A 24,260-nucleotide genomic window follows, 5' to 3' on the forward strand; every position below is an offset into this window, starting at 1 on the left:
ATTCAAACTAAAAAGTTAACAAAAATTACGCAATTTAAGAAACAGAGAAGAGAATTGGAGTTGTGAGGGTCCTATGATGTGAAATACATAATACTATTGTGCACTACTTCGCTTTAACAGGCCTTTTTGAACGAGATACTATTTTGCTATCTTTGGAAGGAATATTGGATACTGCAGTGATACCTGGATTAGGTTTATCGTTCTGAGCTGCCAAGAGAGATTTAAAGTCAGCAATGTTCTCCACCCGATGACGAACACCTCCAGGTCCAATGACAAAAATATGCCCATTTCTTGTCCAGCATTTAGTGATGCCAAATTGTTCCCGAGCAGCCATAAAAACTTCATGCCTGCTCTTGGTAAGAAATTCGGAGAGAGTGATCCCCGTACCCTTCAGATTGATTTTGGATGACCAAATGTGCTCCTTGTCGGACAGGTTACGGAGTTTGATGAGAATAGGTCGTGGCTTGTTCTCCTTAGGGCTTCCTAGCCTGTGACATCGACTCACTCCATTGATGGACAAATTTGGTAACTTTAAATTGGTGGATAAAATATTCAAGGTTTGAGAGGTCACATTTTCATCTTTATTCTCCGGAACACCATGCAGCAATAAAATTTTCCTTCTACTTCTCATTTCCAGATTGTCACATAACTTATACAGACAGTCAACCTGAGTCTGAAGGCATTGCAGTGAGGTGATAACAAAGGATCGGAAAGCTGTAAAGTCAGATGCCAACCTAGTCGGAGGACTGGCCAATGAAGTGGTAGTGGAAGTTTTTTTGAGATCCTCTTGGAATTCCAGCATTCTTTTATTAAACATTTCGGACATCTGTGCCATAGATTCCTTGATAGAATGTAAATCCATATTGTCATTCATTCTGATTATAAAAGTGCAGTCAAGTGAGGTTAGGAATGACAAAGTAATATAGAAAGTGAAGAATTGATTTTGAATAACTTTCTTACTACGATAATACATGACTATCATAGGTTTTACTTACAACATTGGTGAACTTTATTGTTAATATTATTAGCTACCTTCTAAATACCCCGATCTTCTCTGCATTTTTATGCGAAAAAGAAAATAAAACTTACTGAACAGTCACAAAAATCGAAAACATAGAGTAAGACGTAGGTATTTACCGTGGGAATCAATAAACTAAAACCACAGTATAAATATTTAAAGTCACTCAGTCAGTACTTTTTTTCAACTTTTAGGTACCTATACTAAAGTCAAATAGTCATGTACCTATTATTACATACTACGTCCGCTCTATAATAATTGTTAATTAACAACTTCTGTGTACAAGACGTAATTACATACTTAGGTTATAGGTATAAGTAAGTAATAATATTTCTTTAACACAATATTCGCTCTGAGTCAAAATTTTCCATGCATACTGTATCCTTATAGGAAGAAATTCTAGTACTGTAGTCTGTAAGTAACGTCACAATTATACATTTCGTAAATAACAAACCACGAAGCCGAAACAAACTACGCATCAATACGTCACGGATAGCCCGTGAATCACCTGCCAGTAATTGCCACGTAATATAGTTCTAATAAGTTATAATATATATCGCCTCTTTGCGACGAAACCGTGTTATTTCGAAAAAGGCGATTTTACAGGAGAGCATTTTTAAACTTTCAAAAAGGTATATTAGGTAAATGAACGTTTTTATGGGTTACATCTATAACAAATTATATGAATTATCTTATTAACTATTGCATAATGCAAAAAAAATACCCTAATTTAAAAGATTTTAGGACAAAAAAAGCATTAAAAAAAAAAGGAAAAAATATGTCACATTTTTTCTGAAAAAGTATAAGAAGAACGATGTAGCAAATTAATCTGTCACGTTGTTGATGCTATTATTTTTATTTTATGCTAAATTATAATATAAAAACACATTGTTGAAATTAGAAACATTTATTAAACAGATGAAATAGTTGTAGCTAAACAGTGGTTTCTTTGGACAAAACTATTACTAATCAACAGTTAGTCAGCCTTTATTGAATGTAATCAATATTCTTCTCACTTTATGCTTATTTCTTCTTACATTGTAATCATCTTAATTATATAATCTCAAAAAACTAGTAATCTAAGTTTTCAGTCTCGGTCATAAACTAAGTAATCAGTAAATTTGCACAATTAAGTGCTTACTTTATAAACGTATGTTTATAAAAATTCAAAATTCTAAACAAAAAATAATAATTATCAAAACATAAATCTCCTCTATGAGCAAAATCTTAAACATTATAATAACAAAAAACATAAAAATCGCCTATTAAAACTTTAAATAGATAAAACCATATCACTCATATTTTGTGCTGAAATGCCATTCATTTCCAAAACAGTATTATTAAAACTTACAAGGCTTCAAAGAATGGCTTATAATATCTTGGGATGAGGTTTTTATTAACCAAATCCATGATATCCTTTTTCTTTTTTTCGGCTAATCCAGGTTTCCGAGTATAAGCTTTTTTCAATTCAATATTGGTATTGTTACTTATCTTCTTATTCTTCTTATTCTTCTTCAAAACGATGGCCTTCTTGAACTGTACGTCGGCATACGAATCTTGAAAAAATATGGCATTAGGGTCCTCTTTTTTAACTTGTATTACCTTTATTCCTGAAAACTTCACTGCGTTATTATCTTCATCTTTTACCAGCGCATAGTTCATCAGGTTGCATACATTTTTCCAGTCATTTATATCACAGAAACTCAATTCATTCACATGGAAAGGCTCCCCTTTTTTTCTGGCAGCTTTTATGGCACCAATAAATGCGTCAGGGGTATACATAGGACCTGATCTTAACTGACGTTTTACTTCTCTTTCTATTTGAGAATGGGCTGAATCGCCTTCGTTCTGTGTGTGACCCTTGATTAAATATTTATGTGTCACTGACTTGAGATTTGGCAAAGTCTGTACAGCATATAGGTACATCGCTATCATAAACTTGTTTTTTTGCTGGCCAGCACAGTTATCTGAGTAGAAGACAACATCCAGATCTTTGGCCGTTTCTGAAACTTTCATCAGATATTTGAATACACAAGTGCCGATTTCGTTTACGCCTCTGTTAGCGTTTGATTCATCCCATACGAAACATTCAGCATTGTTAGTCTGAATATTATAAATTGTCAAGTTAAGTACATTCAGTTTTGACTTATAGTAAAAAACTGAAATTTCACCCTTAGGGCATTGAAAGACTGCTTGAAGATCGTAAACAGCAACTAAAATATTTTTGTTATTCTTGTCGTTTGCCTTCTCAATTCGTGACAATTGCTTTTCTCTTAGATGCATCTCATAGATTTCTTTTCCTAACTCCTTCTCTTCAGCTGTACTATTTTTATTTACTTCGCATATATCGCACAAGTCTTTTTTTGGAATAAAGAATGAAATGTTAAATTCTTGTGTAAATATGCGATAGAACATCAAGTATGTTGCAAAACGGGTATTTTGGGATTTACATTGTTCAACATAGTCCCTATGGAGGTCTGTAATAGCTTTGCTACCATCGATGTAATGTCTTTTCGAGTTAGCACGAATGTAGTGCGATTCAATTTTTGGTATTGACTCAATAAACACTCTTACACCATCTTTTATATTTTCATCCACTTTGTTGTGATTTTGATGACACCCACGATTATCTTTCATTAATGAAATGTTAGTATCTTTATTTTTTTTCTTTAAAGCCGTCTCTATAGGGCGATTATTAATCCCCAAAGTGTTCTTAAAAAACAGTTTACATACTCTAATCTTCACTCCAGAAACAGTCAAAAAGAAAGCATTATTATTATCACGATTTAATGCTATGGTTCCGTCCGGATTAACTTTAACGTATCGATGTTTAGGGACGACTACTTCGATATTGTTTGCGATGAAAGACCATTGCTTTTCAATCTCGCCTAAATCCCAGTATTCTTTTAAAAGTTGTTGTCTTTGCTCCTCAGTGATATTAGATCCACATTTAAATGTACATGTTTCTTTGCAAGATGGTTTTAGTTTACGTTCCGGTATAATTTTATTAGTTTTTGTTGATTTGTATGATTTTCCACAGTTTCTTAGTCGCTTCGCAACATTTTTTTTCCATAATAATTCTCTTTTGGGCCTTTTTTTACCTTTTTTAGTAGGGGTATTATCTGGTTCATTTGACTCTACTTGCGTGGTGCTAACATTTTCGACGGCAGGTGGTTCATTTTCTGATATTAGCAGGTCCTGTTGATTTACGGTATGAAATACAATTTCATGCTCATCTGTTGGGGTCACATTCAGGTCTATAGCATTGAGTACTGTGCTTACAGTAGCTGCACTAGAATGAAAAACGTCTTGATCCTTTCGAAAGTCGATGTTGGTATAGACGTCATTGTTGTCGTCAGATTCTGAAGAGCTCACACGTGCTGGTTTCATAATTTCATAGTTGGGGTCTTTTACGGAATCATCACTATCTAAAAAAAAACCAAAAAAAATCTATTAAACTTTCAATTATCTATAAGTCAGTAAATAAATGTAAGATACAGTTATCGAGTACCCACAATAATATGAGTTTTATTAAATTTATACCTTCGTAGAAAGACGGACCACTGCTTGATGAACTACTGCTACTTGAGGAACTACTGGTGCTACTACTAGTTGATTCACAACGGCGACGATTAGTGACCATTGAGTCTTCTTTGTCTAAAACAATATCAAAATGATAAATATTATGATAACTACCATAATGTTTTCCACGCTTCACTTTACCATCTATAAGCCTCACACGAAACACACGAAAAGACGGGCGTCGAATAACATTACATACAATAAAATTAACTAATAATGTTACTTACATTCGGCAACTGCTGCAGCGCTGCAACCAGTCACCTCCTCATTTCGGTTGCTTTCATAGTTAGTTTCCATTGGAAAAGTTGAATCGCCTTGCTCGATATTATTGTTGTCGCTTTCATTTTCATGTATTTCCATTTGAGAAATGGAATTGCTTTGTTCTCCGTCATTATTTTCTTTTGTTGCTAATAAAACTAAGTATTTGGACCGCGTCCCCATCTGAAAAAATAAGTCTTAATAGTATTTTCTTTTAGTGCTTACAACGTGATAAATCATTATGTATTGCATTGAAATAAGAAACATATCTATAAAAACGGAACAACAATAAATGACCATCACTCATTTCTTGTAATAAAAAACCATTCATCATCAACAATGTTACACCTTATGATATCACAATTCAAAAATGTTATTATTTCAACAACAACGTGATATCAGATTTTATAAAAAGTTGCATTTGAAACATTTTTTCAAGAAAACCGAGTTATATTGCTTTACCACAGTATAATAACAAAAAATATCACTGAATTTAAAGATATGTTTGCAATAAAACTGTGGTACACTCGTGATATCACGTTTTTGCAGAAAACTGAGAGCTCCTTACCTTTGGCGCTTAAAGAGAAAACTAACTTGTCACAGTGTTGAAAACAGAGTACTATGTGAAAGGGACAACGCGATAACGCAACGTACCACTGTAGTGACGTCCTTTTCGCTCATGGTCTCGCTGTCCTTCACTTTTAAAACACCACGTTTTTGCACAAAATAAAGTTGAATACGGCGGTTTCGATTATCAAATAAAAAAAAAAAACATTTTGCGAAATATCACGTTTTTCTCGCAAAGAGGCGATATCTATTATTACAATAATATTGATAAAATGATTATTGAGCTCCTAAACATTTTCTGATAAGTTTTTACTAATTAATTAATGATTTTAAGAAGATGTGATCACTTATAACTTTCGTTTGATAGTGTTAGTAACTAGTTACTTTCTTACGATAAACATAGCCATAGGCCATAGCCGATAATTTAAGCCCAAACTAATCATTAGATACATTTCAAACTATAATTAGGTACGTTATTAAAATAACTCTTACAGCAGCATACAAGTATTAGTTTATCTCAGTGGGTGGTCGGTCCATATTACATTATGGGCAAATATTACGCGTTCGAATCCGATACAAAAATAATTATGAATCACCACTCTGCTTGGTGTGTACAAATCTCTCCCATTTTACTTTTGGTTTAAGTACGTAGTTTATTAATTAATATACCTATAACTACATTTAATCTAATTCTTTCAAACTAATTTTAATAATATCATAATATATTGTGTGCTAGGTACCTACATATTTCCGAATTTAACAATTATCAGTTAGTTAATAAATCAATTTTTCGAGATTTAATGCAATAATCAAAAGAGCATATCTTTGCTAAATGTATGAAGCCCCATGCCCTCATTCGTAGTTTCTCCGAAGTGTTCGGATGTTATTAATAAGTTCATAATATTCGTGTAAACAGCTCTATTCTTGCATCCGTCGGATATGATTCTCTTTGAACGACAAATTGGTGCTAATATATAAAAATTGGGGCGATCGGATGTCTTTTATGTTTTATTTTAATCAATTCGATTCGGTTCCTATTAAGATAAATTTAGCACAGACCCTTTAAAAATCCCTTTTCCAAATGTAGAGCTTTTAGTTAAGTAAGGATCAGTGGATCAGAATTACTGAAAGATTACTTTAAGTACTTTTCACTTAATACTAAGTTCCAGTCGCAGCACTCTACATTATCATCATTATAAAGTGAAGGTAAAAGGATATCCTGAGTTTATTTCTCGTTTATTAGCAATATAATTCGATAAGAACAAAATTTTATATTTGAAAACTAACTATTTAATAAATGCATTTATTAAGCTTCGATCATTATAATTAAAGTCGATAACCAAAAACTGTGTGAGATAAGTAACGATATTTACTCCCATGCCGAGTTCACGAGTTACGTATGAGCTGGCGGATGGCCAGACGCGAGTTGTGACGTCACACGACTCCCTTTGGAAGTGTTACACTTTTTAGGATTTCAATGAACTTTTTAAAATACGTAACTAAATAGATGTACGTTTTGTTTTGGTCTATTTATCAAAAGGCCTTCGAATGATTGTTTGGGATATAATAATATATTTATCGCAAAACTCTACTACCTATACGACATGGGTAGAGTTCGATTTGAATAAATTGAGTGAAATTAGTGTGTTTTAATTTATACGTACAATTATTGCATTAATTATTTATTGGATATTTCAAAAATAAGTGTGTGTTTCTTTCCGCTATAGTACAGAATACAGATTATTAGAATGTGGCTACTGTGTACTATGCATATTGCATAACACCCAGTTTTGACAGCAAACTTTAAATATCTAACCTTGTATGGAGAAGCACTGAAAAGTGAAAACGTACTAATACTTATTGGCTAACTGAGACTAGGTTGGCTGATAGTTGATACGAAAATAGGCACAATGGTCAAACCTACGCGCTACATACTGTTCCCTTTTAGACAATTATAGCTAGAGGCTGATCTCTATCGAATTTAAACAACTCATTATGCATTATTATTTACTATAAGGTAAGGAGTAACGCGTTGTGTGTTTGTGTGTAATCTCCATAATCAATAACCTAAAACATTGTTTAAACAAAATAATGTTAATATAAAGTATGGCTCACAACCGCCGTGTACTAAATAATAACCAATAGCTTCCGTTTTCGATCAAGTAACTAACCTAAAATAAACTATTTCCTAACCAGTTAATATATTTTATAGTATAAAAATAGATATCATGTTTAAACTAATAAAGCAGCGGCTAAGAATCGATTATTACAATAGGCAAATAAACATACAGGGAATTTTAATAACATCCTTATTTGGTGCAAAGAGAATGAATTTATTTACATGAATCATAAGATGCGTGGTCGGCGAGCTAGGGCTGCCAACACGCGGGAATATAATATCTTCGGAACAATTCAAATATTGTCAAATTGAGATGTTTATTTGTGGTTTATTTCGAACATTGTTTACGTCAAATAGTATGCGCATATTCAGAACATTAAATACAGTGACATTCTTTGAAAACAACTCAATTGAATGACGTCAATCGTTATGTACCTACCGCTCTACGTGTCTCTACGTTGCGTTGGTTACTTCTAGATTATGAATTTTTTTTAAGAACCTCAAATGATTTATCAGTTTCAAGAAGACGAAATAATTTGACATTAAATGATAATTTCAGGAATTTACTTGAAAATAGATTTTTCTCGCCTACACTTTTTACCAGTTTTTTTCTCATCTTTTACATGTCTTACATTTTATCTAAAAAGCTTTATCCCTAAAAAATTTGATGTGACAACCATACAAACCAATACATGGAATATGCATAAAATAAAACATATGCAACTTTCGCTCAAGTCTATCGAATTCACATTGATATAGTGCAGTTCTTAGATCCGGTTGCACAGCTGCGCGTGGGCAGTTTGAGGTAAATAATAACAAACAATCAGGGTTTAACACGAAACAACATCACTTTGCTTCAGTATTTTAATGACTTCATCTAACTATGTTTTACTCTGTAAGTGCTAGAGTATATACTCTAGGCACTTGCTAGATAGACTGATAGACTCTACTGATAGACTCTATACAAAAAATCTAATATTTAATGAAATAATAGCGTTTATATTTAATTTAAACATAGGTATATTTGTATGAATGTGTAAAAATAATTAAACCACTCTATACCTCTAGTATCGCATTGTTACAGTGTGAATGTAAGAAGTTTTGATGAATAAAAAAGCTTTATTGAGCAATAATCAGCTAATAAAAAGCTCTTATTGAAATAATTTTAATACTCTAAAGTCATAAATATAAAAATAAACAGTATGCGTCAGAAAAATCGAGGACATTTTAAAAATACAAAATTAACATTAAATTTTTAATGAGAATTGTTAAAAAATATGAATATAGAGTACATACGTTATATTTTTAACTGTGTGCCGCGCGGTTTCACCCGCATTGCTCCGCTCCTGTTGATAGATAGGGTTGTCTTAGGGTGATGATATATAACCTATAACCTTCCTCAATAAATGAGCTATCTAAAACCGAAAGAAGTTTTCAAATCGGACCAATAGATCCCGAGATTAGCGCGTTCAAAAAAACAAACTCTTCAGCTTTATAATATTAGTACTTATAGATTATAATGCAAGTGTAACGTGGGTGTGCTCGCTTATGTCACCGATAACCTCATGACCGATGTTCACTGATAACATTACGCTCGGTAACAATCCTTCGGTTATGTTACGCTTACTGTAAGGAAAATAGACTCATTTTATGGTGCATGATTCATGTAGGTACGTTGCTATTATTTTCCGTAAACTATACGAAACCCGTTAGGTATAAAAACCGTTAACGTTGACTCAAGATGTCTAGTTACTTATCGTATACTATGACTTATAATAGAGACAAGATAATAAAATAATGATATCCTAAAATTATAAAGTAGTGAATATGACGGAAATTTGCCAATTTTATTGGTTATAAAGTAGCTATAAGTATAATAAAACAACTTTATGCGTTAAATGTTAACCATCATTTCTACTACAAACTGAAAGGAACAGTCTCATATTTTCTAATATCAGTTTGATAAAGGCCACAGAACACAAGCCAAATACGTAAAATTAGCATTATTTGAGACAATTTGACACCCGCCTTATTTGAGCAGCGGCTAGGTGCTTTTTCTTAATTTGCTGCAATAGCTTTCCGGCGTAATGACTTGTGCACACAGTTTCACAATATGACACACATTACTGTTTATCCTTCATTTGTTTTACTAGTAATTCTTTCAATTGACAAATCTGGCATTTAGAAACGGGTTCTTATTAGTGAGTACATATCAACATTTCGCTTTCTCAATACTTGCCTATTTACCAGGGTTGGTTTGGCTAAATGATTACGTTTGTGAATGGGCAATACTAATTTGAAGATTCGCACGAAGCATATCTCATTCACCTTTAAACATTTCAACTTATGTAATACTGTGACAAAATGTTAATTCTTATTTATCACCATATCATTATAAACCTACCTACTTACAATTGCAACATACAGTCATGGTTATGGGTTACCTACTTAGGTAGTCTTCACTTATTGCAATAATTTATGCCATAAAAATCCTGCATACATTGATTGCACATTAAAATTATTAGTTATTATTATTTAGTGACAGATTAATTATTTAATCAATTAATCACAGATTAGATAAACATTCAAAACATTAGTTATATTTGTTATTATTTAATAAAATAAAGAATATAATTATATTCACACATCACTATAGTGAATTCAATTGAAATTCAATTCAATAATTGTTAGAACTCAATGGAATTAATTAAAAAAAGTATTGTCCACGTACAGTTAAGTGTAATCACAGTAGCACGTTGTTTTGTTATCGCGATGTTATCAGCTCGATAACTGCGACGCGGTGCACTTTCAATCAAAATCACGGAATGGCTTTTCAGTTTTCACTTGCGAATGGTGATTAGTGGCGCGCACATGCGTGAGGGCGGTGGTGAGGGTGGTGAGGGTGTACCTGCGCCCTCTGGCAGCATGGAGCGGCCGTCGCGACGCCAGGGGAGATGCACCGATGCGCGATGCACGCTTATCAACGCCGAGCCGGGACTCGCGCGCGACGCACACTAATCTATATTCAGACAAGCCGACCAAAATCGCTATTGCTTTCGGTTTCCATACGGCCTAAATTTAGAGGCCGCTCGCTACAGAAATAAATGCGTTTTTACGTGTTTTTTCACGAGCATTAGACGGGAATAGAGAGTTTCGCGGAGGCTGGTGCCGTGCCAGAGAAACTCGAGATTCGTGCCGTATTTGGCAGCCGCGAACTCGCATTTGGTTATGTATCGGCTTGCGTTGGGCTAATTCGGGCGGGTCTCGCCGGGATGCGTTACCTGCGCGCTTGCCATATATGGACGCGCGTTTACATTACACAGCTCGCGCGCCGCCCGCCCCGCTCCCGGCCCGCTGCACTCGCACGTCACCCTTTTGGCGCGAAACGGCGCTAGAATTTCATTTTGCACACGTGATACAGTTTAAAAATCGTGCCAAAATTAAGAAGTTTCATTTTTAAAGTAAAATTACGTACCTATCAAGATTAAAACCGTCGATGCCTTGATTTCATAATTCTGCATTATTTGTGGGATTAATTGCATAATTATGGCGATGAGTTAAAAAGTTTATTTTGGACTCGAACCGCACATTACTCATACGACCGCGGAAAAATTACACTGTGTTGCAATAAATTTCTGCTTATTATGTGTTTTCAGTGGCAACGGGTAAATAAAATATAAACAAGCAATGTCCGTACATAAATAAAATTAAAATATATTTTGCGTGCGTCATAAAATTCATAAGCTTTTTTTTCGAAATGATTTCGAGAAAAAAGCTTATAAAAGAAAATACATATTGAAGAAAATATACATTAGTTAGTTACCTAGCTCTTTTTACATTCAAAAAATTTAAATAGTTAGGTACATTTATTTATAATTAGAAATAAATAATGACTCTATGAAGTACGTCGCGCTTCTGCAACGAAACCAATAGCTTGTCTGAAGTCTAGCTAATCTAAATCTAAATAGAAAATATCAATATGTAAAGATTAACGAGTCTTACCCACTTATGCATACAAATATAACCTTGGCGAGAGGCAATTAATATTATAAGCGCTTACTTAGGGCGCTCACTAACATTTTCATCGTCACTTTTTAATTTTAATTTAAATGCAAAATCATAACATAATAATAGAAATATATGCGAAATATACCCATAGTAGTCGCTGTATAATTCATATCTATAATACGAATTTATGGATTTATATATGTATTTATGGAACTTATAAAAAGTAAATTATTTCCCACCACTATATTTACCACAGTGGTCAGTGACACAATAGTATATTTCCTATTTTATATTATTATACAATAATACGTGATATTGTTAATTAAAATTGCTCTCCTAGGTGGTTGATATGTTAAACGTTACTTGAAAATTAGCATTTAGCATAAATTCCTACTTAAAATCACGATTTAATACTTAGCATTTCTTAATATTCTCTGAAAAAAAAAAGTCTGCAAAATTTAAGTAAAATATTGCAGCAATTTATTATAATTAATTACAATCACGAACATGCAAAATTGAGCCAATCGTGCATACCTAAGTCATAGCTCCGATTCATATCGCTCCACAATGCTGTATTACAATTTCAGAGTCTGTTGAAAGCAGCCTTAACATAATTATTTCCATGCATAACTCGATTGTATTAGCATAAACAGTCCCTTGGCCCACGATTTGCATCCAACTACGAGTTTGCGACCATATCGGCGGCTGGCGTAGGTTTTATTGTAACACCTTATCGTTACTATTTCGAAACAACACCTTTGGTTAATATCAGAACTGTGCCAGTTATTGGAATTGCAATTTTATTACGTACTTGATGAAGTCACACAAGTTAGGTTGTTGAATGTTAATTGGTAGGAGGATGTGTGAATGTCGGATTTTAAATAAGGCTCTACATAGAGAGCGATTTACAAAATCTTTCAGATATTAGGTATATCTTTTATATCTTTCTCTAACTATGAATGTATATACCGTGTATGTTGTATGGTAAATGTAGGTAATTAGTAGGCAAGTACATTTATCACTAAGTACACTACCACTGTAGCAATAAGCAGAATTTATTTTATTGTTATATCTCTCCTTATGGAATTTATTGTAAAGCATATTATGTAAAAACGAAATTTCTTCTCAGTAGGTTGATAAGCTGTTGTAGCCTTATAGAATTAGATCATTAAAGGTTGTAGCAATTGACATGTTAAGTACCTACCATCACAATACACAGATTGAACAATACAAAACAATAAACATATAATTCAAAATTCGCTCAGTGTGGGCAGTGGTATTGTAATGACAGATCAATGACCACAGCCCCGTGTGATGATTAGAACCAAAAGTTGTCCATTAGAAGAGCACCCACGTTGTGTCACTCGACTCACTGAGTTGGGTTAATTGATTGTATACCCGCCCATTGGTATTGAAAAATTGATAAAAAATATTCGTATATTCAGATAATACAGTAATATTCAGAATGACCATCACATTAGGTATGAAATTTGATGTACCGTTATTGCATGTCTTTGTGGTGAAGAGAGGAAAATATGAACAAAATCATCTTTTTATATTTTATCTTCTGAAGATCAGTAGAACGCTACAGAGTAGAGTGCTCTGTGCTAACTGCACATTGAGTATCTACACATATTCTTTACTAGCTTTCCACCCGCGGCTCCGCCCGCGCTGTCAAAGAAAAACCCGCATAGTTCCCGTTCCCGTGGGATTTCTGGGATAAAACCTATCCTATGTCCCGGGGTAAAAAGTAGCCAATGTTAGGAACGGGATCTCGGGTATCAAAATATCTCTATACCAAATTTCATGCAAATTGGTTCAGTAGTTAAGGCGTGATTGAGAAACAGACAGACAGACAGAGTTATTTTCGCATTTATAATATTAAGTAGTATGGATATCTATTGTTCTATTTAGTGTTTAAGAAATACACTTTCCTTAATGCTGAGTAACATCCTTCATAGAAGTAAATTTCCATTCACAAAGTGAACTGCAAATTATCTATATTCTACCATCTGGATCAACTCCGTATCTTGACAGCAAGTGCAAGTCGCTTATCTATCACTTGGCAATGATGAAGTGGAGCCACCCACAGCTGAGCGCCGACCCGCTCCCACGCGGCAAATAGACCTGGCCCGAAACGGCGCTCCTTACTTCTCAGTACTTCACTAATTACACCTATGCCATCTTCTATACTTACCTACCTATTTGTTTATGGAAATCCGAATCCTAGTCACATGAGTTTTCAAAGTATCATAGTTTGTATTCATTGTTTTGTTTTAATATGTTTTTGCAATTATAGAGAGATAGAAGAATAGATGTAGATTGTATGTAGCAAATATTATGTTAACATCATCATTATTATAGGCAAATATGTGTGTACTCTACGGATGTATGAACCAAACAAAACATTAGGTATATATTTCCCTACATTGTAATAAGTTATTAATTATTATTAAGGTAACAATAAAACCAACAATAAAATATCTTATTATCTTAATAAAGATGGCAGTAAAGGTATAAATGGTAATGTTTGCGAGCGTGGGACTAAGTTTTGGCATCTTCAACATGACAAACAGCCTACGTGCCTCACCGTCTTCATATATAGACCACGTCTAAAAGGAAATAATAACAAAAACGATAAAATATTGACCATCTGACGCATGTAGACTTTATTACATAGATAGAGCCCGATTGGACAGATGTTTCGTGAACTATAAGGAAATTTCCTAAAGCCCATCTTAGGTAATCGGGAATTAAGTATGTGTCTTGATTACAATTCGGTTAGGGCGGGTTATCTTGAATGTACCTACCTAACGCGAATGCTGCGCAAGGCTGAAGCAAATTAAGTTCTAGATTATCTAAGTATAGGCAAACACGCCTTTCACTGAACAAGAAGTGTATCAAAGATCTTAATGCCTTGGATTGAGAAAATTTAGAGATTTTGGTGCATGTAAGACGTTGAACGATTGATGTCATGATGTAAATTGGATTAATTCGGATCCGAGAATGCATAATTGCAATGGCCTTGATAAAGAAAAAAAATCATTTTTGACCGGCAAACTGAAAACTAATCATTATAGGTACACCAAGATTACAGCCATTAGGTAAACTGAACATCGTGTTACCTGCAAAGTGCAAATAAGGAACGCGTTCACTTCGAGTGGGTTATGATTATATTGCCATCGAAGTTTCCTTATTGCCATATCTGATTCACATTCAAATGACTGTCATATTATTATCTCGTTCGAGAATCAATAATAACACCAAATCTGTCCGCTACCATTCTAGGGGTCTATATAAAATATAATTTAAGTACGAGCCGTACCCATTTCCGTATTACCAATATTACCATAATCTTTAATACCCCGTAGACCATTGTCTCTGCCCGTTTAAGGGAGCCGCCATCTTTGGTTTGATTTATTATTTTTGGCGCGAAATCAAAAGTGCAGTGCTCTGACCTGCGCAATATTAATTAGTATTTATAACTGGACTCTATTTTAATAGATCGTGTATAAAATGAAACTCGATATATTGATCGCTCTACTACATTTATTGCCTATTAACCTATTAATATAATTATATCTTATAGAGCCAGTGAGCAATGATTCAGTTTTAGGATTCAGTTATCATCAGCGCCATCTAATGCTTGATAAATGAAAAACCGAAGTCAATATTTAACGGCTTGAAGACGATACAATATATGACTACCATACACAAAAACTATAGATAATTATTAGCAATTATACGCTCACATTAAATAATGATGCGTTGGTATCATATTCTGTCTGAATCACACCTTAGCCATTATTAAATACGGCTGTAATAGGTACAGCAGAATATAATCTTATTATTTATTATACCTAAGTAGTGTGAGGTGTGATAGTTAGGTACCTATAATACTCGGAATATTTTGGATACGTTCGTATTTGGGAGAAATAAATATGTACATATTTGAAGACTCGTCCCCATAGGGCACTAATCAATCACGAATAAACTAAGAAAGGTTGAAGTGCGTAATCTCTGTGCCTATAAGGGTCCGTTCACACAGACCGGCTCTGAGAGGAGAGCGGATTCTTATCACGATGAAAACAGAGTTTTTAGTATTTGTAACTTAAGGTTTATTTTTGCGTGTGCACTGCTTTTGACATTAAGAATGCTTGAACGCGCTTGGTGTGAAATAATAAGAGGAGCTGACCGGCTCCGATCGCGTACTTTTTCTCGATCGCGCAGCCGTTCAGCTCCGATTACATTCGCATCCGCTTTCAGATAGCTTCCAGCTGGTCTATGTGAAATAGTTGACGGCTCCGCTCCGACCAACTCCAAGCGTATACGATCCGGTCTGTGTGAAAAGAAAAATGCGCGCCGATGCTCTCCGAGCCTGTCTGTGTGAACGGACCCTAAGAGTAATTTGGTACATTCTATTAACGGAAGAAAATTACAACATTACCGATGACCTTCTGATCTGACCTAACCTCTTTGTCCCGGCTCAAACCGTGAAAAGTAGCTAAAAATATGCTAAGTATAGTTTTATGTTATACACTTACTAAGGTATTCAAATAAACCAAGAGGCGGAAAATTGGCAAATTTGGACCGAACACCCACGCTCATTACACATCCTATTTAATGGAGATTGGAGTGTCAGCACTCTATCAATTACAAGCAATTAATTAATTAGCCGCCAACACTGCGACATTATCTGCTATTGATATGTTTTTCATAAGAATTGGTTCGATATAAATTGTAATATAGGCACAGGACACACAGTTCATTAATAATGTATATTGATATTAAATGTAACTGAATTATACCGAAATTAGTCTCTACTTTTGCTAATTTAAACATTTTTCTTTAAAATGATCCACTGCGTCAGGTATATTATACGAGTTGTCTATAAAATGAATACAAGTTGCTCTTTATTTGAGATCATAAATATGTAGAGCAAGACAGTTTTGCTTACTTTTTTAATATTATTTACGGACAAATCCCCGTATTGAGAACAATTTACGATCTTATAATTAAATACCTAATAGGGTAAACGCAGCTATCAACGACCCATCGAAAATCTGAAGGTATTACCGACCTATAAAAGTAATTCGAAATTTAAACGTTTCCAGAACTATTCTAGCTATAGGTAGGCAAAGTTATACACGAATGTATTACTTGAGCATCGTATACTTTAACGTTAGAGTGAGTAACTGAGCAAAAAAGAGTTAAAATGCGTAAGTTGCTGCGGGGTAGCGTGGAAGCAGGACGTGTCGTACTGTTCCGTTGTTCCTTCGGATAAGTACTGTGAGTATCTTTTTAAGACATTTACAAACAAATGACATCTATACTTTAATTTATATTACTAAATGTCAATGCATTTAAGTGTCAACTTTTCATTTCTTACAACATTTTATTAATAAAAAGTAATTTGAAACGATAAAACTTAAAATTAAAATGGGACGGTGTTAGCTTCACCAGTTTAAGCCGCGGCAGGTATCAACGACCCGTAAGTCGGCAATGGCAGCAACGTAACTTTTTGTTTTATTTTCTTTTATGTTATTATATCACACTAACACAAGTGGTTTTATGGACCAGTTTAAATCTAAGCTATGAGTCTTCATAAAAATCTATTAGCGACTAAACTTTTTTGTCGAGTGTTGTGTCTTTTAGCGTTGTCAATTTATACAAAGTTATGATATTTTCGAGGATCCCTATCGAATAGTTACAGAAGTAAATCATTGTTTTTTTTTTTTGTTTAAACAATATGCATTTGTTCATATTTTGTATGACATTAATCAATTATAATCTATTTTATAGTCTGATGATCAAATGAATTAAAATAACCATTTTTTTATGGGTCGGTAATACAATTTAGGTTTATACTTACATACTTTAATACCGACCCATGTGGGTCGGCAATAGCAACTATAGGAAGCTATTACCGATCGAATATAGATTGTTTAGTTTCTCATCTACAAATTCAAATTCAAATTGCTTTATTTGCAGAATGTAGAATAAAGATGTTTGTATATACAGATAATATTGATCCTTAAACATTCTGCTCGTAATTGAGCGTGCAAATATATTTTTATTACTTTTATGACATAATAGGTGCCTATTAAAAATTATATTTTTAAGTTAAATTTAAAAAATTTTAAAAAATTATATTTTTAGGTTTTTAGGTTAAATTAACATAAAACATATAATTAGGTATATTTTTTCCAGAAATATGGAGCCACGAAAGCGGCGAAAAGTATTCAGTAAAACACAACTCGCCGAAGCAATCAATCAAATAGCATAACGAAATATCCTAGAGTTTGAAATCCTTAATTTAATATATGTACATATATTAATAGTATTATGTTGATTAATTTAAAAGTTTATAATTATTTAGTTCATTACTAAAAAGTACTCATTTGTTTTATTAAAAATAACTACAATTAAAAAATACGAATATATTTGCATTTTTATTTCATTTTATTAAGATCGGTAATCATCATCATCACTAGCTTCTATACATTCCATTGCTGGAAAAAGGCTTCCTCTCACATACGATCGGGAATAGCTGCATAAAAATCGTTAATAGCTTCACAGCCGTTTTTATGGGTCGGTAATAGCAACAATCGACTAAGTCACATTGTAAATTATTTTTTACAAGATAATCCTTTATTAGAATGTATTTGCTTCAATAAATACATTTTTTATACATAACACTAGCATATAAAATGAAATTATAAATCTTTAGAAGAACCAGTATACTTAAAAAATATGGTTGATTTTGAAATTGCCTTAGAGGGGTCGTTAATACCTGCGTTTACCTTAGATGTTTATTGCCGACACATTATGTCCATCTTATGTATCTTCCCAAAGATACATAGGTGCATACACTCAAGATTCAGCATTTACCCATAAAAATTATTAATCTTCGGTATCTATAATATTTTTTTTTTGGTTATTTTTATCGTTTTTTATCAATAAATAATGCGCAAATGATTAATGAGTAGGTACCAAGCGTTATGTAGGTTCAGAATGGACGTAAAGTTCGCACCAAAAGTGCAGCCTCCGTGACGCCTACAAGCCGTGACAATAACACTGTCGTTTATATGATGTATGTACGCATGCGGACTATCGATTTATAAAAAATATTGTTACGTTAAAAAATGTAGAGTTTTTCATAAAATATTTTGATTTTTACAATAATCGATTCGTATCCTTATTGTGTATTATGAAAAAAATGTATTGAGATCCTATTTACCGATAGCTGTAGCCTGTAACTAAAGCCCATCCCCGTTATATCAAATTTCATTCAAAACAGGCCGACCAACAGGCAGATATTATGTACCTACTTAGGAATTTACAAAATTAGAAGGGTTTATGTTTAGGCAGTTGGATAGAGCAGAGCAATTTAAAATTATTAAAATTCATTATAATATTCAAACAATAATATAGTGATATGTAAAAAAAATCAAACGATTAAACAGTTTTATAATGCGACTTATCTACACTTATATTATAAAGAGGAAAACTTTGTTTGTTTGTTTGATTGTAATGCATAGGCTCATAAACTACTGGACCGATTTTAAAACTTCTTTCACCATTCGAAAGCTACATTATCCACGAGTAATGCTATATATTATCACGCTAAGACCAACAGGAGCGGAGCCACGCGGGTAAAACCGCGCGGCACAGCTAGTTATGCATATTTTTCATTTTAATAGGAGAGTTAAACAGAACATTGATTTAGATGCTTTTCTTAGTAGGTATTACAAAATCACAATTAAGCATGTAATGCATACCTACCAATAACCACCTGTTATAATAATATTATAATTACCTATATTAATATCAACTAATATATCTATCATTATTCATAATATTATTTACCGTCGATAACTATTCCTCTAATCCTCGCTTGTTTTCCACACATTAGACATTCACACCTCACTAAACGAATTCACAAAAACACACTTATAATATCATTAAACTAATTACTACTCATTCAGTAAAACTTTTCAATAAATTCCCGCCAAGCGATTTCGTGCACAGATAAACAATTCGGAAAGCGCGGGAAACGCAATGTCAACCCGTAATGTGTTTAGGCACAGGCTTACGAGCATACTGCCAGCTCCACACAGGCTCACAGTGGGTCACCGCCTACAGCCTGCAATGAGATCATAAAGCTGTTTCGAACATAATTTACACTTACGTGTGCTAAGTGCAACTAGACAATTATTGAATATCAAGTAGGCTGTAACAGTTACGGATTTCACTGAGTTCAAATATATTTCTCAAATTTTGTAGTAAAAATTAAAATATGTTCAATGAAAATGTTGTGGAAAACCGAAAAATATTGTTGAGTTTCTAAAGGCTAAATCGGTGGTCGGATTTAAGCGGTGGGCAAATTTACATTGTATGCAATAAGTATAATTGGATAATGGATAATTTGAATAATATTTAATGGTTTTAATCTGTGTTTGAATTTAATTTGTATGGAATTTAATTTTATAATCGTTTTACTAACATAGTTTCTAAGATTAATGTATACTAACACAAATAAGGATGAAATATCTGGAATTAAAATATGTATTATTTATTTATTTATTTATTATTAAATCCGTTTCATTGATCAACTCTTTAGTAATTTGTATAAAATATAAACTACGATACGATATAACGATAGTCGTGTAGCATTCAATTGTAATAATGAAGTAATTATGTTGTTGTGTAGGAATCGAAAAGATACTATGAAATATAGACAGCTTAAATTCTTACAACACAATCTATGAAGACATTCCAAAGCTATTGTAAATAGGCATCTAAACGAGAGATAGCCGGTCAACATTGCGCTACATGCATTCATTCATGGGCGATGACTTCATTTGCGGATGTGCCGGATCAGAACCAGTCAAGTGCGAACTGATAGGCGGTACCTTCCATGACACTCTTAGAGCTAGCGCGCTAGCGCAACTTTTGTCTCCGCAACTATTTTGTCTCTCCCATCAGCGCACTTTCTTACTAGCCCATCTAAGAACTCGATACATAAATAACTTTTATGATTTCTTATTTATTACCTTCATCTTGATTTTCAAATGTACGTGTGTTTTTCACTGAACTTTTTCTAAATGGGTAAACCAATGAATTATTTGTGTATTTGCAATTGTAGGATTTTCAACGATTTTCTTATTGAATTTGAATTGAATAAAATAAAACCAACATTGGTGTAAGTATTTTTTATTTATTAAATAGGAAAGTACAATTATTTAAATACATCTCAAAAAACGTTACAATGTAGTGAATAAAACAAGACTGGTTTAATTTAAAAAAACATATTGAGATAAGGGTGTGTCTACACAATCGATTAGCTTGAGCTATCGTTATCTGTGGCCATGGGCATGTAGTCGAAGAGCACTGCTTTCTTGTCGTAGCCGCAACGGAAGAGATTCCACGCTAGATCTTCGGGGTTGTCTCCGCGTTGGTCAGCGCAGCTCTCCAATACCTAAAGATAACAAACCGATAATGTAGAGTTATAATTCGCAAGAAAGGAATTTTACAATTATTATCATGCTTTGAGTTCTGATTCTTATTAACTCTATATCTCTACAAAAAGTTCTTAGTCTTGTCGTCTCTATATATCTCTACAAAATACATGACACAAATTTACGAGAAGTAGCGCTCTTTAAGAATACACTGAATTTAAAATCAAGTGAAAGTAAATCATCAACGCGAAAATTGCAATTCAGGAAATAGCCCGAAAATAAGTCAATCAATCAATCATCAAATATTTTAAAGTGAAACTTTTATTACATCGTCTCAAACTTTTTGGTCTGTGTAGCGCATGTCGCGTGACACGATACGTACGATAATTATCGTACAAATACGATAATTTTTAGTTAAATGTCTATAGTGTGAAAAAAAGTTTCACTTCTACCGTGGTTTCATAAAACCACACAACGTTTTTTTTTTCTTTTTTTTATAACGAAACGTAACGTAGATTAATATTTCAGTTTGAGTGTAGTAGCAAAATACATCAAACCTTAGTAACATTCCGTCCATCGCTCCTTGCCGCCAGCTTGCCCAGCACCGCCGCCTTCTGCATCTTGCCGTCCTTCCCGATCACCTTACACTTGAGCAGGACGCAGTACACGTGCTTCCTGAGCGCCGGGTCATCGACCAGCTGCCCGCGCAGCATCGCTTCTAGAAGCTTCGGCTCCACGTGCGACTCTGGGAGACACGCTTCAGAGTGCGCGCGGAACATCGCCTTCTCTTCTTTACCTAGAGACTGTGAAGGATGATAAGAAAATGAAAAAAAATTTGATATGATGGAACTGGACGTCATGGTAATACTTACTACGCAATTCTTGCAATCTCCAGCTACCTGTAAAAAGAAAATTAAGTTCTGAATAGGTTTATAAATATTTAGGGATGTAGTAAGTTTCGACTCAAAGTAAATATGTAGGTATAGGTAGCACAAATGAATTTATTTGAAAACTAGCTTCCGCCCACGACTTTGTACGTGCATCCCCATTTTTCCCCGTTCCCGCAAGAATTTCGGGAAATCGTTTCTTAGGGGACGCCTACGTTATGACATCTACCTGCATGCCAAATTTCAGCTCGATACGTCCAGTGGTTTGGGCGGTGCGTTGATAGATCACTATATCAGTCACCTTTAAGTTTTATATATATAGATTACAAATAAATATTACAAACAACTGTTAACTAAATGCAAATTCCCAAATCATCCAATTATGACCAAAATCTATTCAGAAAGCTATTCAAATGTCGAGTTATAAAAGAAAAAAGCAAAGAAAGTTATATCGCGTGATTGTCAAAAAAATTCAACCTTTTTTATTTATTATTTTTATTATTTATTTTTATTTCATTTTCCAACCAATAAATTTTAATAATTTGAATTTTAAAACTCGTATAATCTGGATACATCGCAGGAACTACCAGAAACGTACAACAATCAATTACACATTAATACAGATGTAACAAATACCTGTTGCACCGCAACGAGCGCGATCACCAGAGCTAGTGCAGCATCCATCAGTCCGTGTACTTGTGGCAGGCGCAGCGGCAGGAGAAGCAGCAGAGCAGCCAGCGGCAACAGTAGCAGCGTCGGCAGGAGTACTCGCGCGTGCACTGCCCAGACCGCTCATATACACTGTCCGACATGGCTCGACCCCGTACTATGGGCTGGCGTTTGCGATTAATTTATTTATTTATTCACAGTTCACACATATCAATTACCTTTACAGGATTATCCTAATGCGGTACTAACTGAAAATATATATATCTTATGTGTGCTATTAAAACTTGATTTTTGAATTAAATTATTATAGAGTATGATTGTGTATTATTTGAGTAGTTACTCTATCCTAAAGTTAGTCAAGGAATACTGGTTGTAATAAAAAAAAACATACTTGTGAATCTATCAATGTTGTTTCAGTATTATTAAAACGTGGGAAAATGGGATAACATAATATGAAAAAACGATGGCACAGTTGGTATTATATTTTATAAATTACCATATTAACTATGTCTAGGTATTCCATTAACAAAAAATTATTATCTTGACTTTATACAATTTAAAATTAAATAATTAATTAATTATGAATGTATCTCGTGGTAGGAGGGTAATGGATGTGGTAAATGACAACAATCGCTGTGTTTTGTAAATAATAATCGGCGGTAGCGGCGGATGAGATATTTGATCATTCGTCAAATATTCGCTCATCATACCTTTCCCTAATGCATCTATACAAAAAGACAAATAAATCTTAATTATACAGGGTTACAGGGAAAGTCGATGTAGATCCGTTAAGGGCATGTAGTACACATCATTTCTGAATGATTTCACTATGTAACCCCCCATCCTAAACTTAACCGTTTTCGAGATATTCGAGTTTTAATTTTTTTTATGAAAATGCCCAATTTTTCGGCTATTCAATTGAATATTTTGAATATTTTTGACTCTTATGATTATTTTTTTTGTTTTTTACATGAAGAATGAGATGCTTAATTACCTCAATGTCTAAAATTGCACGTAAGTTAACTAAATAGGTCATTGTAGACGATCGAAACTTAAGAAAATAAGTACAAATTATAAAAAAATATTTTTCTTTTCTGGATATCTCAAAAAATTATTATGGCACTTGCTCTGCAGATATGCTTAAAAACATCTACATTTTATCAGCTATCCAACGAGGTATAACAACCTAGGGTTGTATTTAAACTCATAGAAAAAAACATAGTTGAAAAGGTTCAGGTAGTAGGTCTAACGGGTCCCTCGGATATTGTCCTTCAAGTTAATCCGGTGCATGTGAGCGAGACAACTTTCGATTTATGCAGATGAGAGTGAGAAAAATAATGTTCAAAAACAAGTTTGGGGATACAACATACCCATTGTTTTGTATTTGGTCGTTTGTTTGCTTGCCATCCATTTTAGTCTACTCATGCGATTCGTCCATGGTAGATGCGAATTATTGTGCTTTCGGATTCCCACACGACTTATGTGTGTAACTTAGGTGACCTACTAATGATCTCCCATTACTGCGGGACATGTGGTTTCAACATGATGGCTGCCCTGCTCATTTCAGAAGAAGCGTTAGGGAATGGTTGGACACTAACTATCCTAACAAATGGATTGGACGAGGTGGGCCTTTACCCTGGCCACCCAGATGTCCCGACCTGACCCCCCATTGATTTTTATGTATGGGGGCA

The 24,260-nt window shown here is 33.8% G+C and overlaps 3 protein-coding genes across 7 annotated transcripts in view; all 3 read right to left on the reverse strand.

Moving 5' to 3' along the window:
* The window catches only part of LOC123700982, a 27,717-nt gene extending 8,079 nt beyond the window's left edge, over positions 1-19,638 (reverse strand). The window contains exon 1 of one of the 5 annotated variants that reach the window (XM_045648380.1): positions 19,422-19,638. In XM_045648380.1, the coding sequence (XP_045504336.1) occupies positions 19,422-19,464 (43 nt within the window). In that variant the 5' untranslated portion in view covers positions 19,465-19,638. Of the gene's footprint in view, positions 1-8,840; positions 8,869-10,188; positions 10,207-10,275; positions 10,800-19,421 lie in introns of those variants that run through there. The other 4 variants (XM_045648381.1, XM_045648382.1, XM_045648384.1 and 1 more) reach the window with 4 other exon arrangements.
* LOC123700986 (myb-like protein C) lies at positions 1,786-5,415 on the reverse strand. The gene is made up of 6 exons (XM_045648387.1): positions 4,828-5,415; positions 4,562-4,675; positions 3,624-4,446; positions 2,358-2,364; positions 2,193-2,305; positions 1,786-2,149 (listed from the first exon to the last, which is right to left on the reverse strand). The coding sequence occupies exons 1-5, from the start codon at positions 5,039-5,041 to the stop codon at positions 2,246-2,248; spliced, it is 1,218 nt and encodes a 405-aa protein (XP_045504343.1). The 5' UTR covers positions 5,042-5,415; the 3' UTR covers positions 1,786-2,149; positions 2,193-2,245.
* A 1,199-nt stretch (positions 19,639-20,837) lies between the features above and the next one.
* LOC123700933 lies at positions 20,838-22,733 on the reverse strand. The gene is made up of 4 exons (XM_045648311.1): positions 22,537-22,733; positions 21,886-21,912; positions 21,571-21,816; positions 20,838-21,033 (listed from the first exon to the last, which is right to left on the reverse strand). Exons 1-4 carry the CDS (start codon positions 22,582-22,584, stop codon positions 20,896-20,898), a joined length of 459 nt encoding a protein of 152 aa, XP_045504267.1. The 5' UTR covers positions 22,585-22,733; the 3' UTR covers positions 20,838-20,895.
* Positions 22,734-24,260: the final 1,527 nt, after the last annotated feature.

The sequence above is a fragment of the Colias croceus genome, chromosome 20, assembly GCF_905220415.1.
Source record: "Colias croceus chromosome 20, ilColCroc2.1".
Taxonomy (NCBI): Eukaryota; Metazoa; Arthropoda; class Insecta; order Lepidoptera; family Pieridae; genus Colias; species Colias croceus.